General features: G+C 40.7%; 2 protein-coding genes across 2 annotated transcripts in view; one reads left to right on the plus strand and one right to left on the minus strand.

Moving 5' to 3' along the window:
• LOC125485314 (oxysterol-binding protein-related protein 8-like) overlaps positions 1-1911 on the minus strand; it is a 61652-nt gene extending 59741 nt beyond the window's left edge. The window contains exon 1 of the mRNA XM_048607476.1: positions 1872-1911. The gene's annotated coding sequence lies outside the window, so the exon portion shown is untranslated. The remainder of the gene's footprint in view (positions 1-1871) is intronic.
• A 5089-nt stretch (positions 1912-7000) lies between these two features.
• The window catches only part of osbpl8 (oxysterol binding protein-like 8), an 87600-nt gene continuing 78523 nt past the window's right edge, over positions 7001-16077 (plus strand). The window contains exons 1-3 of the mRNA XM_048607477.1: positions 7001-7018; positions 12292-12495; positions 14586-14670. Coding sequence (XP_048463434.1) covers positions 7001-7018; positions 12292-12495; positions 14586-14670 — 307 coding nt within the window. The remainder of the gene's footprint in view (positions 7019-12291; positions 12496-14585; positions 14671-16077) is intronic.

Consider the following 16077-nt stretch of genomic DNA (forward strand, 5'->3'; position numbering starts at 1 on the left):
CAGAACCACAAAAATATTACCTTTATAACAGTTACATCAATTTCTATTAGATTAGTTATGCACAGTAGTTCTAAAAATGATTTAAATATAAATGTCAGTAAATGGACCAAGTGGTCAAGTTGTATTTTCATGCATTATTATAATTTACGACTTTGGATCAACTCAACTTGAAAACTGAATTGATTGCAGTATGGGGTTCCACTTGAGTGTTTCAAACTACTTTACACCAATAGCAACTAATAATCAATTAGAAAAGATATTGAAACTCAAATTTTATTGGCCTGTTCAGCTGAAACAGTCACTGCTTCAATCAATGAAGTCATTGTCAGCTTATGAAAATTTGTCAAATTTTGTTTTGTGACTGAGCCATTACACAGAGCGCTGCAAGGAAATACAAAAATATTAGCATCTCTACCAATTATAATCAGCACTCTTGGTATTCTTGCAAATTGTCTTGCTGAGTGCAAAACAAAAAGCTTCAACAAAATGCATCTTTTATCAGAAATAGTCAAATCCTGCATTCCCACCGCACTATTTAATTTACAAAAATAAAACCTTTCAGTTTCATGATAAACACGGGCACTGCAAGAACCAACTGCACTATTGAACTATATTGTTTACTTTTTAAAAAATCATACACATGAGAAAACATAGATTTAACAAACAAGTTCATTTCTTCCATAACCAAAACAAATTAGGTTATCCTTCTCACAATTCAGAATCGAGTGTGAAAGAAAATCATTTGTTATGATAAGGTGGTCATTTGGGATCTCAGAACGACGAAGGTTTGCATCCTTTAGGCCTTCTGGGTTCAATTAAGACTAATAAGCAAGAGGCCAGGGGGAAACGATCACATCCAAAATAAGACACAGCCCCAGTAAGTATATAGTTTGGGGATTTCAGAGTAGTGTGGGATTTGGTGCAAGGGGGAAAAGGTGCTTTTTTGCTTGCTTTTGTGGTTCGTAGTTTTTAAAGTCTTTTTGACAGAACAAATTGAAGCTCAGGATCGGTGGCCAAGCACAAAGCAAAGAGTGACATAACAAAAAAACCACAAATTCATTGATTGGTCATTGCTGTCAATTTGACTATTATTGGATACTTTCAGATTGATGGTAAATAGGAGAAATATTTATAGATTATACACTGAAAGACAATAGGAATTATTTTTAAAATATCAAAGAACTAAGTAAACAAAACAGAGATGCAGGGCCTGGCAATGTGTTGTACCTGCATGATATGGGAGCTGGTGGACTCCACTGGGGGTCACAATGACTACATCTGTAAGAAGTGTTGGTTGCTTCAGGAACTCCGGCTCAGAGTTGCTGAGCTGGCGTCCGAGCTTCAAACACTGTGACATATCAGGAACAGGAAGAGTTACACGGATGTTGTGTTTCAAAAGGCAGTCACACTTTTTAGATTAACTACCTCTAATTCACTCAGTGGTCAGGGATGGGAGGGTGTGATGATGTGAGGCAGGAAGAGGGTTCCAGTCCTGATTGAAGGGTCTAAGCCCGAAACATCTACTTTCCTACTCCTCTGATGCTGCCTGACCTGCAGTGTTCCTCCAACTCCACACTGTATCGACTCTGACTCCAGCATCTGCAGTTCTTGCTACTTCAGAGGGTTCCAGGAGGCAGTGCTAAAGGAACCTCAGCCCTCAAGATGGTTTAACAAGTTTGAGATTCTTGCTCCCTTTGTAGATGAGAGCAGGGGTTATAGGGAAGATGAGTAAATTTGATCAAAGCACAATGGTACAGGGAGCCATTCAAGAAGGGGTGGTGGGGAAGAAAAGAGCAATATCATTGTAGTCAGCGGGATAGACAATGTTCTCTGTAGGTGGGATCGAGAGTCCTGAAGGCTATATTGCCTACCTGGTTTCAGGATATCTCATCTGGGCTGCAGAGGAACCTGAAGTGGGAGGGAAAGATCCAGTTGTCATGGTCCACATAGGCACCAACAACATAGGTTAAAAAGAGGAATAATAATCTGCTGAGGTAATACAAACAGCAAGGAGTTAGATTAAAAAGCAGAACCACAAAGGCAACAATCTCCAGATTACAAGCCATGAACTAATTGGCACAGGGTCAACAAGATTGAAGAGGTAACTGCATAGCTGAAAGATTGGCTTTGAATAAACAAATTCAAATGAATGGGATATTGGCATCAGTACTGGGGAGGGAGAGCGCTGCTCCAACAGAGCAGGTTCCACCTGAATCATGCTAGGATGAGTCCTGGTAAATCACATAACAAGGTTGTAGATGAGGTTTCAAATTGAATTGGAGGCGGAGGGTTTAGTTGCATGGAAGATTATAAAATCAAAGGTCAAGGAGAAGATAGAATTTCAGGTCAGTGATGGGTTTGTTTGTTGCCAGAAAATAAAAGGAAATGACAGGATGTATAATGTCATATTGTACCAAGGAACCATGGGGGGTCATCCACTAAAGCAATATGGTACAGCTCAAAATAAGATGGGTGCAATCACTCTGATAGTATTATTCTACAGGCCCTCCCAACAGCCACCTAGACCCTGAGGAACAAATATTTAGGCAGTTTATGGAAGGGTGCAATAAAAACAGAGTCATCATTGTGGGTGACTTTAACTTCCCCAATATTGACTGGGACTTCCTTAGAGCAAGAGCTTAGATGAGGCAGCATTTGTTAAGCTCATCCAAGAGGGTTTCTTGAAACGGTGGATAGTTCAACTAAAGGAGGGCCATACTGGACCTTGTATTGGTTAATGAGCCTGGCCAGGTGACTGACCTTTCAGTGGGAGAGCATTTTGGAAACAATGATCACAATTCCTCAAGTTTTAAGATAGCTACGAACAAGGATACTGTAGGACTTTGCAGGGAGGTACTAATGTGGGGGAGGGCAAATGACACCAGTATTAGACAGGAGCTGGGGAGGGCTGATTGGGAGGGGCTGTCACCAGGCTTGTCAACATTTGACAGACGGGAAGTGTTCAAAGACCTACTTATCAGAGTTCAGGACTGGCATTTTCCAGTGAGGAAGGAAGGAAAAGAATGGCAAGGTAAGGGATCCCTGGATAATGAGGGAGGTTGTGAATTTAGTCAAAAGAGAGAAAAGAAGCATATGTAAGGTGTAGAAAGCTAAAATCAGACAGGGCCCATGAGGAATATAAAGATAGCAGGAACGAACTCAAGCAGGGAAATAGGAGAGCAAGAAGGGGGCATGTAATGACCTTGGCAAGTGGGATTAAAGAGAAATCCAAGGCATTCTACAGATAAATTAAAAACAAGAGGATAACTAGGGAGAAGGTAGGACCACTCAAAGATAAAGATAAAGGAGGGAACTTGTGCTTGGAGGCAGAGAATGTGGGTGCGATCCTAAATAAGTACTTTGTGTCAGTATTTACCCAGGAAAAGGATGTGGAGGGTAGTGAGATTACTGTGGAGCATGCTAATAATCTAGGGCATTTTGAGGTTAAAAAAGAAGTGGTGTCGAGTCTCCTGAAGAACATTAAGGTGGATACTTCCCAGGCCCAATGATACCTACTCCAGGTTATTGAGAGGCAAGAGTAGAGATTGCTGGGGCCTTGACCAAGATCTTTGTATCCTCGCTAGCTAATGTTGTTCCTCTTTTCGAGAAGGGAAATAGGGATAACCTCGCAAACTATAGACTGGTGAGTCTCACATCAGTGGTTGGGAAGCGACTGGAGAGAATTCTTAGGAATACGATTTATGTACATTTGGAAAAGCATGGCCTAATTAGGGACGGTCGGCATGGCTTTGTGCAGGGCATGTCATGTCTTACTATCTTGATTGAATTTTTCAAGGAGGTGACAAAGGTGATCCATGAGGGTACAGCAGTGGATGCTGTTTACATGGACTTTAATAAGGCTTTTGTCAAGGTCCCTCATGGTAGGTTCATCCAGAAGATTAAGATGCATGGGATCCACAGTGACTTAGCCTTGTGGATTCAGAATTGGCTTGACCATAGAAGGCACAGGGTAATATTGAAAAGGTGTTTTTCAGGCTAGAGGTCCATGACTAACGGTATTCTGCAGAGATCCATACTGGGACCTCTGCTGTTTGTGTTATGTATAAATGACTTTGATGGATGAAAACGTAGATGGGCAGGTTAATAAGTTTGCAAACAATACAAAGATTGGTGGACTTGCAGCTAATGTAGAAGGTTGTCAAAAGATACAGAGGGATATAGATCAGTTGCAGATATGGGCAAAGAAATGGCAGATGGAGATTAATCCAGGTAACTGTGAGGTTCGCACTTTGGGAGATCACATGTTAAGGAAAAGTATACAGTTAACGGCAGGACTCTGAACTGCAGTGATGTACAAAAGGATCGTGGGGTTCAAGTCCATAGCTCCCTGAAAGTGGCCACACAAGTAGATGGGTGGTGAAGAAGGCGTATGGTATTCTTACCTTTATTGGTTCAGGAATTGAGTACAAGAGTCAGGATGTCATGTTGCAGCTTTGTAAGACTTTGGATAGGCCACACTTAAGAGTATTGCATTCAATTCTGGTTGTCACATTACAGGCTTTGGATAGGGTACAGAAGAGGTTTACCAGGATGCTGAGATAACAAGGTGTAGAGCTGGATGAATACAGCAAGCCAAGCAGCATCAGAGGAGCAGGAAGGCTGACGTTGAGCCTAGACCCTTCTTCAGAAAATGTATCAAGATGCTGCCTGGATTAGAGGGTAATTGGATGAGATATAAGGTGAGGCTTGAAAAACTCAGGTTGTTTTCTCTTGAGCAGCGGAGGCTGGGGGGACACTTGATAGTAGTTTATAAAAATGTGAGATGCACAGACGTTTATAATATTTTTCCTCAGAGTTAAAATGTCTCATACCATGAGGTATACATTTAAAGTGAGAGGGACAAGTTCAAAGGAGATGGGAGGGGCAGGGTTTTTTTTGACACAGAATGTGGTAGGAGCGCAGAACGCACTGCTTGGGGTGGTGATAGAGGTAGTTACAATAAGGGTATGTAAGGGACTTTCAGATAAGCAGACAAATATGCAAGGAATGGAGGGATAGGGACCAAGGGCATCAGCAGGGATTAGTTTCATTTCGTGTCATGTTCACATCATTGTGAGCTGAAGGGCCCCGTTCGTATGATGTACAGTTTTACATTCTATGTTCTAAAAAATTGTGGAGAAATTCGATAGTGGAACAAGCTTAAATGCTTTGTATCTTAATGCATGAAGCCTTCAGAATAAGGTAGATAAACTGATGGCACAAATTAAGGTAAATGAATGATCTCATAGCTATTATAAAAGCATGGTTACAAAGAGATCAAAACTGGGAACTTAACTTTCAGCGATATTTGATCTTTTGGAGTGACAGGAGAGATGGAAAAAGTGTTGGGGTAGCACTGTTAATTAAAGCTGAAATGAGGACAGTTGTGTGAGATGATCCAGGTTTGGATGATGTAGAGTCCCATTTGGGTGGGGGGGTAACAAAAAACAGCAAGAGAAAGACAACATTGGGAGGAGCAGTCTACAGACACCCAAACAGTAGCCATGCTGTGGGAAAGGCTATAAAACACAAATAACAGAAGTATTTAAAAAGAATAGAGCAACAATTATGGGTGACTTTTATCTTCACATTGATTAGATTAATCAGATTGGAAAGGGTAGCTATGACAACGAACTCGGGGAGGGCATAAGGGATAGAACAAAGAACAAAGAAAATTACAGCACAGGAACAGGCCCTTCGGCCCTCCAAGCCTGCGCCGATCCAGATCCTCTATCTAAACCTGTCGCCTATTTTCCAAGGATCTGTATCTCTCTGCTCCGTGCCCATTCATCTATCTGTCTAGATACATCTTAAATGACGCTATCGTACCCGCCTCTACCACCTCCGCTGGCAACGCGTTCCAGACACCCACCACCCTCTGCATAAAGAACTTTCCACACATATCTCCCTTAAACTTTTCCCCTCTCACCTTGAAATCGTGACCCCTAATAATTGAGTCCCCTACTCTGGGGGAAAAAGCTTCTTGCTATCCACCTTGTATATACCTCTCATGATTTTGTAGACCTCAATCAGGTTCCCCCTCAACCTCTGTCTTTCTAATGTAAATAATCCGAATCTATTCAACCTCTCTTCATAGCTAGCGCACTCCATACCAGGCAACATCCTGGTGAACCTCCTCTGCACCCTCTCCAAAGCATCCACATCCTTTTGGTAATGTGGCGACCAGGACTGTACGCAGTATTCCAAATGTGGTCGAACCAAAGTCCTATACAACTGTAACATGACCTGCCAACTCTTGTACTCAATACCCCGTCCGATGAATGAAAGCATGCCGTATGCCTTCTTGACCACTCTATCGACCTGCGTTGCCACCTTCAGGGTACAATGGACCTGAACACCCAGGTCTCTCTCTGCATCAATTTTCCCCAGGGCTTTTCCATTTACCATATAGTTCGCTCTTGAATTGGATCTTCCAAAATGCATCACCTCGCATTTGCCTGCATTGAACTCCATCTGCCATTTCTCCGCCCAACTCTCCAATCTACATTCTGCTGCATTCTCTGACAGTCCCCTTCACTATCTGCTACTCCACCAATCTTACTGTAATCTGAAAACTTGCTAATCAGGCCATCTATACCTTCCTCCAGATCATTTATGTATATCACAAACAACAGTGGTCCCAACACAGATCCCTGTGGAACACCACTGGTCACAGTTCTCCATTTTGAGAAACTCCCTTCCACTACAACTCTCTGTCTCCTGTTACCCAGCCAGTTCCCTATCCATCTAGCTAGTATACCCTGGACCCCATGCGACTTCACTTTCTCCCATCAGCCTACCATGGGGGACCTTATCAAATGCCTTACTGAAGTCCATGTATACAACATCCACAGCCCTTCCCTCACCAATCAACTTTGTCACTTCCTCAAAGAATTTTATCAAGTTGTTAAAACATGACCTTCCCTGCACAAAACCATGCTGCCTATCACTAATAAGCCCATAGGCTTATTAGGATAATTGTCATGGAGTCAGCAGGGATATGGCTGTCTTGGATCTGGTAATGGGTAATGAAGCAGGTTTAATAAATGACCTCTGAATAAAAGATTCTCTCTAAAGTAGTGATCATAACATGATAGATTTTAACATTCAGTTCAAGAGTGAGAAACTTGGAAACAACTGTGTTTAACATAAATAAAGGGAATTATGATGAAATGAGGATAGAGTTAGATGAAGTAAACTGGGCTGATGATTAGCAGGAATGACAGTAAGCAAGCATTTAAGGAGGTAATTCATGACTCCCAGCAAAAATACACCCCAGTAAGGAGGAAAGATTCGAACAGAGGGAAAAACCTACCAGGGCTAACCAAGGAAATTAAGGTGACCATTAATTTGCAAGCAAAAGCAGATAAGGGGGCAAGAGTCGATGATAGCCTCGAACACTGGGATAAATTCAGAATCCAGCAAAGGTGAAACAGAACAAAGGACAATACAGCACAATAATGGCCCTTCGGCCCTCCAAGCCTGCACCAACACATTCTGCCCTACGATATTAGAACTGTCTTGACTTACAGGATCTGTATCCCTCTATTCTCTTGCTATTCACATCCATCCTCTCTCCCATCTATCGGCCCCACCCATCCCACTGACTAATCCCCACCACTCCCTACCTGCACTCACCTATCACCATCCCACCTACCTTCCCAGTGTCACCCCTCTTCTCTCTATTTATTTCTGAGCTCCCTTCCCACTGCCCATTTCTTAAGAAGGGTCTAGACCCGAAACATCAACTTTCCTGCTCCTCTGATGCTGCCTGGCCTGCTGTGTTCCTCTATCTCCACACTTTGTTATCTCTTCTTGTTATTGAAACTTTTTTTAAAATCTATTCAAGAGATTGAAGATATCACTAGCTAAACCAACACTTATTGTCCCATCCCCAATTGTTCGGGAAAATGCGGTCAGTGAGCTGCCTTCTTAAACTGCTGCAGTCCTTGTGCTGTAGGTACATCCTTAGTGCTGTTAAGAAATTTTGTGCCTGCATGCACTAATATTTGGATAAACTTCAGGCTTGGGCTAAGTGGCAAGTAACATTTTTGTTATGTAAGTGCCAGGCAATGACTGTTGCCAACGTGAGAAAATCTAACCGTTATCGCTTCATATTCAGTGACATTACCAATGCCAGATCCCATATCATCAACATCCTTTGGTGTTGCCATTGACCAGAAACTATAATTGGATCAGCACAAATACAAGGGCAGGTTGAACACTAGGAATTTTGTGATGACTGCTTTACTTCCTGACTCTTCAAAGTTGTCCACCATCTACAAGGCATAAGTCAGGATGTAATGGAATGCTTTCCACTTGCATGGATGAGTAGAGCTTCAATAACACTCAATAACTGTGGCCGCACAGTGGCTCAGTGGTTAGCACTGTTGCCTCATAGCACCAGAAACCCGGGTTCGATTCCAACCTCGGGAGACTGTCCATGTGGAGTTTGCACGTTCTCCCCATGTGTGCGTTTTCTCCGGTACTCCAGTTTCATCCCACAGTCCAAAGATGTGCAGGTTTGGTGGATTGGCCATGCTAAATTTCTCAATAGTGTCCAGGAATGTGTAGGTTAGGTGGATTAGCCATGGGAAATGCAGGTTATGGGATAGGGTAGGGGGATAGGTCTGAGTGGGATGGTCTTTGGAGGTTGGTGTGGACTCGATGGGCCAAATGCCCTGCTTCCACACTGTAGGGATTCTATGATACTATGAACACTCATAAACTCAAGACCATCCAAGATGAAACTGCCAGCTTTATTGACACTCCATCTGACACCTTAGCCATTCACTCCTGCCTTCACTGGAGTACAGACAGTGGTGTATACCATCGACAAGACACACTTTAGCACCTCAGCAAGGCTACCTCAACAGCACCTTCCAAACTTGTAACCATTACCACCAACACAAAAAAGAGCAACAAATGCATAGGAACGTTTAGTTTTAAACGCTGAATTTTTCACTTGATTGTTACAAATTCCTGTCTTCCCAGGGATTTTTATTTTGGACTTTCTGTTCAGGTACTGATGTTGAATAACATACAGACAGTAATAAAGCTATGGAAATGGTTGATCTGCTTTTGTACTGAATTGAAAAACAACAAAACCTTCATTCTTATTTTGTTGCTCCTCAATTCCTTATTCTGTTTTTTATTCCCCTGGATCCTATCTGACTTATTTCCCTCAAACTCAAACATGATAACATTTATCCTTTTATCTTCCATTGCCTCGCACATAGTGGCAAATTTCTTTTAAGGTTTTTGTGAACTTTTAGGTTTTGAAAATTCTATAGGAAAATTCTCTGCTTGAGAAAGGATGTACTGGCACTGGAGGGGGTGCAAAGGAGGTTCACTAGGTTGATTCCGGAGTTGAGGGGGTTGGCTTATGAGGAGAGACTAAGTAGATTGGGATTATATTCATTGGAATTCAGAGGATTGAGGGGGGATCTTATAGAAACATATAAAATTATGAAGGGGATAGATAAGATAGAAGTAGAGAGGATGTTTCCACTGGCAGGTGAAGCGAGGACAAGAGAGCATAGCCTCAAGACTAGAGGGAGCAGATTTAGGACTGAACTGAGAAGGAATTTCTTCACCCAGAGGGTTGTTAATCTATGGAATTCCTTGCCCAGTGAAGTAGTTGACGCTACTTCAGTAAACGTTTTTAAAAAAAAGTAGATTTTTTTTGAACAATAAAGGAATTAAGGGATACGGTGAGAACGCGGGTAAGTGGATCTGAGTCCACGAAAGGATCAGCCATGATCTTATTGAATGGCGGAGCAGGCTCGAAGGGCCAGACGGCCTACTCCTACTCCTACTCCTAGTTCTTACGTTCTTGAAAAGGAGAATTTGACGACATATTGTTGTTATTAAGTCGGTCTGCTGAGTTCATTTTCTGTGCTATAACAGGAAGATTCTGTGAAACACTGAGTGGATATTTTGGGTTTGAGAGCTTCCTATTAATGAGTCAGCAATCTTCTGCTAATGCAATCGTACCAACCCACTGACGTTTATGTCACAAAGCCACAGGGTTCTTGTGGAGAGCGATTTCTCTTGGAATGTCATATAAAATAAAAACCATGTGTTCATTTCTGTTCACCTGTTTGCAAACCTGTCTCTTATTTTTTTCCAAATAAAAACTGGAAGAACTGCGGATTGTTCTGAGGAAGGGTCACCAGACCTGAAATGTTAACTGTTTTTTCCTTCACAGATGCTGGCAGACCTGCAGGGCTTTTCCAGCAACTTTGTTTTTGTTTCTTATTTTCTTCCCTTTTGTATCTCTTTTTCACATTCGTGAGGTAATCTGTACTCTGTGAATCCCAATCTGATATTTGGAAACTTAAGCAGATTTGCAATGTTTTCAAAATCTGTAAGAGTGTAAGCAACCAGTTTTAATAAGTGTATAAAATTGGTAAAATTTATAGTTAAGGCTTGTTTGAGTTGCCATGTAAAAGTAAATGTAAGTTCTTTTTTGTACATTTTGTCTTGTAGAATGATTATGAAAAGCATTTCAGAATTCATTTTGAAAGCACAAAAGAAGAGTTCTGCACATTTTGCAGTGACTGAAATTGATATCTAAACAAAATTCAACAATAGACAGTATTGCAAGATTATTGTTTCCCTCAGTCCACTGAGTTACACTGCATCCTATTAGGAGATGTTAAAATTTTGCAGAAAACTGATGTATCCAGCTTCTTTCAGACCTTTGTTTCCTTACCATTGCAAGCTCACAAGGCTGTGTATCAAAGCAGGAATGTTCTACTTAAATGTATGAACAGATTGGTTAGTTTCAATGAGCATCATAACAGATGGCTGTAAAGCAAATTTCAAACGATAATACTGTGATGAACACCATAACATACAACCCTTGAATACAGTCCAAATTCATAGGTGGAACAGTGACTTGTGTAAAGTAATTGATCTTTTAAGTGCATTTCGAACAGTAGTGCTGGTGGAATTAACACTGGGGGGTGTGGAAAAGAAAGTGGGTAACATTATTAATTTGTAATATCAAGAATTATTGTTGTCACTGCTCAATGTTTTTCATCTATAAAGGTATATTATGTTTTCTTAAATGCATATATTTTAATTCATAAATAGATTGCAAACATTTAAACTAGGATTAAGAGAACCTTGTTGTACAAGTATAATTTACATTTTGAAGATGGCTCAGCAACTTTGTTATGTCATCAAAATTACTGGGATGTAAGGTTCAATAGAAATTAACAACTGAAACATGTAGCAGACACTTAATGGCTGTGGATTACATTTAATTCATGTTGCATTGTCATAAATTCTATTTAAATACTTTTCTCTCCCTACAGCATTTGCCTTGTGCATTTTTTGGTTTTTGATTTGTATTTTTTGGATACTCGTGGATTATAAAATGATCTATTATGCCGCAGACAATCCAAATGAAACTGGCTAGGTAACATGAGCAACATTGTGAACTATGGTCTTTTTTAATATAAAAGGAACTTGCTGTATGCTTATCTAGTCTCTTTACCAACCTTGTTCTATGAGCTCTTTACAAGAGCAGGTCAAAAGCTAGAAATTCTGTGGTGAGTACCTCACCTCCTGAATCCTCAAAGTCTGCCTACCCTCCACAGGGCACAAATCAGTGGTCGGTTGGAATGCTGTCCACTTGCCTGGATTACTGCAGCTCCAACAATATTCAAAAACTTGGCATCATCCAGGACACAGCAGCATGGTTGATTGGCACTCCATTCATCAGTTTGAGTATTGACTCCATTCACCACTGATATACAATGGCAGCTGTGTATGCCATCTGCAGGATGCACTGCAGTAACTCACAAAGGATCCTTCGCCAGCACTTCCAAAATCTCGGCTTCAACCTAGAAGGACAAGGACAGCAGATACACTGTATCATCACCACCTGCAACCTCCCCTCAAACCATTCACCATCCTGCTTTGGAACAACATCACTGCTCCTTCAGTGATGCTGTGTCAGAATCCTGGAATTACCTACCTACAGCACATGGACCAAAGCAGTTCAAGAAGGCAGCGTACCATCACCTTCTTAAGGACATTTTTTGGGATGAATCATAAATTGTAGCTTAGCCAGTGACACCAACATCCAATGAATAAATTAAAACAAAATGTTGTCTGTTTTCAAATTAGGGCGAAGTATTGCAATTTTGAATTCATGAAACTGACGTCTTTCTTTGCACTGTCATTTCAGTGAAAAAAAATGATCTGTACATTCACTCAGCTTTCTCTGGAGAAATTTGTTTTCTCTTTTTTTTAACAAAAATGTATTTCAATTTTTAGATTCGTGGAACTTTAAAAAGTTGGACAAAGTTATGGTGTGTACTGAAGCCTGGAGTGCTGTTGATCTACAAAACCCCAAAGAATGGCCAGTGGGTGGGAACAGTGCTTCTGAATGCTTGTGAACTCATCGAACGGCCATCAAAGAAGGACGGCTTTTGTTTTAAAGTCTTTCACCCTTTGGAACAGTCTATTTGGGCTGTAAAGGTTTGTGGAGGCTGTATTACTCTTCTTAAAAGATCATAAGACCATAACATGTAGCAGTAGGATTATGCTGTTTGGCCTATTGATCCACCATTTGATCATGCTGATACGTTTCCCAAACCATTCTCTGAATACAGAGTACTGAATGCTGATCTTTAGATGCAAGATGTATTTGGTGTTGAAATGTATTACTGCAGAATTTGGTCTTAAGATTTTATGCTTTATCATGTGTGCATGTTCTGTCACTCAAAGCGAGAAGTTAATAGATTTATGACTTTCTTCTTCTATGCATGTTAAATTCTGGGTTCTGTTTTGTGCTTGAACTCCCTGCAGTGTTTTAAATTGGTGCTTGAATTTTTAAAAAGAAAGGCTATTTGAGCGTTGGATTCTTAACATGAAGCTTGGCTTGACATAAACAGGTCGATACCTAGTCGTTTAGAGCTCAGTAAATGGACTGGATTCGGGCCTCCTTGGTCAACCCATTCTCGTTCAAATAGACAAATGGGAAATGAGGCCAGACATAGAAAAGTTAAACTACTCAGTTTCGTCATAATTTTGTTATTGTGACATTATCTTTATACCACTAAATCAGAAGGTTGCTTCAAAATTTTAGATATTTGTTTTCCCCTGTTTTTCCTCCTCATTTATTCTTTCCTGCTTCACATTCCCATTATCTTAATCTGACGTATGAATTGTATGCGCCTCTTTTATCTTAAAACTTGCTTTTTAAAATTTAAATATAATGCTTTTATCATGAAATAGTTTCCAACTTTGGCCTGAAACAGATCTGACACCCCACCCCATTCCAAAAGCACAGTAATGTTGGATGATGTTCCATATTGACAACAATGTGGGCTATTGCGCTGGATTTAAGGGAAATTCTGAAAATAGTATGCATGCAACTGTGTGATGGGAGAGCACAGACTTGCAGGTTCAGTTGGCTATTAAAATCAATGAAGTCTTGTACCGGTGAACTAAGAGAGCTCCTTGCATATTTAATTAGTTAGTTAGTTGATATTAAACCAGTTACTTAACTGAGCTAACCAAAATTATTTGCTGCGCAAGGGACAGAAAATAGCTGATGAGTTATCTTCATGAGCAAGGAATCCATGAAGTTACTCTGCAAATGTGCAAAGTTGATGGTTTGAAGCGCCAGTTCTTCCACGTGCCCTCCCTGCTGCTAAAGTCCCCTAGTTTTCTGGTTTAAGGCATGGAGTTGATACAATTAATCATTTTTGGCAAAAGAGCTGAAGCAGTACTGTTCAACTGAATGGCATCACAACTGAGTCCAGTGACTGCATAAGCATTTTTCAGAAGGAATCACTTTTGCTGCCAAACATACGTGGAACCACTGATAATTTCACCTCTCACGAGCACCATCCCAGCCTGGGAACAATAAGACCACCATCATCCCTGCTCCATTTGCCAATGAAGAGCTGCCAATTCATCAACAAACAGGGGTTGGTTTTGGACCTAACCATCTCCATAACACAGTATTCCTATGCATTTGCTGACCACACTATTTGGAAATAATTTTCTTTTTATTTGTAACTGGCAATTGTTGTGCCCATCAGGATGCTTATATTGCTATTCAGTTTCCATGTTCTTTTTCATTCATTGTTACATTCCAAAATACTGTACAAAAGCTGTGCTGAGCTTTGCCTGACACCAGCCACCACTCCACTAACAACAGGCACTGCTATTTTAAGGAAGCTATGGATAGAAACAAAGAGGAACTACTCTATGGGAGCAGACTTTATAGCCTGACCTTTCTGTATTGGTTTTTACCTTCCACGAAAGCACATAGTTTTAATCACATTTACTCGGCCTTTTCCCATTCAAGCTAATCTTCAATGTTGTTTCTTGTATCTATAACCCCTCAGTCTAGACTCCAAAATTGTGGGGGAATAATCTTATGTCTTCTGTATCCTATCCTTTCCTGATTTTTAACACCAATTTAGCTTTTCCCCATTATCTATATTATTGTCATAAAAAGAGACTTAATTTTTGTACGTGATGTAAATGTACACATTTTATGGAGATAATATTTAGAACCTGTCATGTCTTCCACTGAATGTAATTTTGTTTTAAAGGGTCCTAAAGGTGAAACTGTTGGGTCCATAACTCAACCACTGCCCAGTAGTTACCTGATATTTCGAGCTGCTTCAGAATCTGATGGTAAGAACTTTTCATAAAACGTTAGGTCTTCATGAAATGTTGGACAAATGCACACGGTGTATTAATTGTGTGTTTAGATGCACAGGATGGATACAACACAGTAGGAGACCAGTTGGCTTGTTGTGTCTGTGCTCGGTCTTTGAAAAAAAAATTCACCCACAGATACTCATAGCCTTCTCCCCATAATTGTGCACACTTTTACTTTTTATGTAATAAATTTCTGCTTGAAAGCCTCAATTGAACCTGCCTCCACTAGACTCCCTGGCAATTTGAAAAATAGCTTTCCTTATGTCACCATAGCTTCTTGTGCCAGTTCACTTAAATCTGTGCCCTCTGGATCTTGGTCCTTCAACCAGTGGGGGCTTTTGTTTTGCTGTCTACTCTATCTAGCTATTATTTGAGTATCTCTTTCAAAGCTTCTCTCAACTTCTCTTCCACAAGGGAAGCAGTCGAAAGTTCTCCAATTTATCTGTGTGTTGAAGTTCCTTGACCCTGTAACCATTCTCATGAATCTTTTCTGTACTCTATCCAATGGCTTTTTATCCTTCCTGAAGTGATGTGCCTGAAACTTGATACAATATCCTAGCTAAAACTGCTAAATATTGGAGTCAGGACTTGGAAGAAGCCCAGGGGAGCTGAGAAAGTGGTTTCTGGCTTTGTGTTTGGAGAAGCCACATTGCATAAGTGTTTCAGCGTAACTGACAGGGTGAAGGCTAGAAAGGTCATAAGCTGCATTTGCGTGATGCGATGAGCCTCGGGGATGGGCGTAAAACCCAGAGACAAGATTTATGGTTTTATTGATTTTGATGTGGATGTGCTGGTGTTGGACTGGAGTGGACAAGGTCAGAAGTCAAGGACACAACACCAGGTTATAGTCCAACAGGTTTACTTGAAATCACAAGCTTTCGGAGCGCTGCCCCTTCATCAGGTGAAATGAAGAAAAGCACACAAGCTCAGAATTTATAGGAAGAGAGATCAAAAGATCATACAAATGGTGTGAGTGGAGTGTCAACAGAATGAATAATTCTCTGCAGGTGATTATAAGTATCAGATGGCGTAAGTGTCAGAAGCTGAATAATAAATGAAGGGATGACCTATAATCTGATTAATTGAGGCAGAGAGATAATTACAAAAAATTGAAAAAATAAGATGGGGCTGGAGACAAACCAAATGGCTGGAATAATATGATAGGTATAAGAGTCGCATGCCGAGGGTCTAACCAAAGTAACAAGTAATTCCAAAACTGTACAAACTAATTAAGGTACAGAGATCATAACAAGTTATCAAGGTGATGGTGTCAAAACAGGGCAGTAAGAAACATTTTCCAGATACAGAACAATGTGGTGTAATTACATGTAGTGGAACATGAACCCAAGATCATGGTTGAAGCCATCTTCATGGCTATGG

The sequence above is a fragment of the Rhincodon typus genome, chromosome 18, assembly GCF_021869965.1.
Source record: "Rhincodon typus isolate 14 chromosome 18, sRhiTyp1.1, whole genome shotgun sequence".
NCBI lineage: Eukaryota > Metazoa > Chordata > Chondrichthyes > Orectolobiformes > Rhincodontidae > Rhincodon > Rhincodon typus.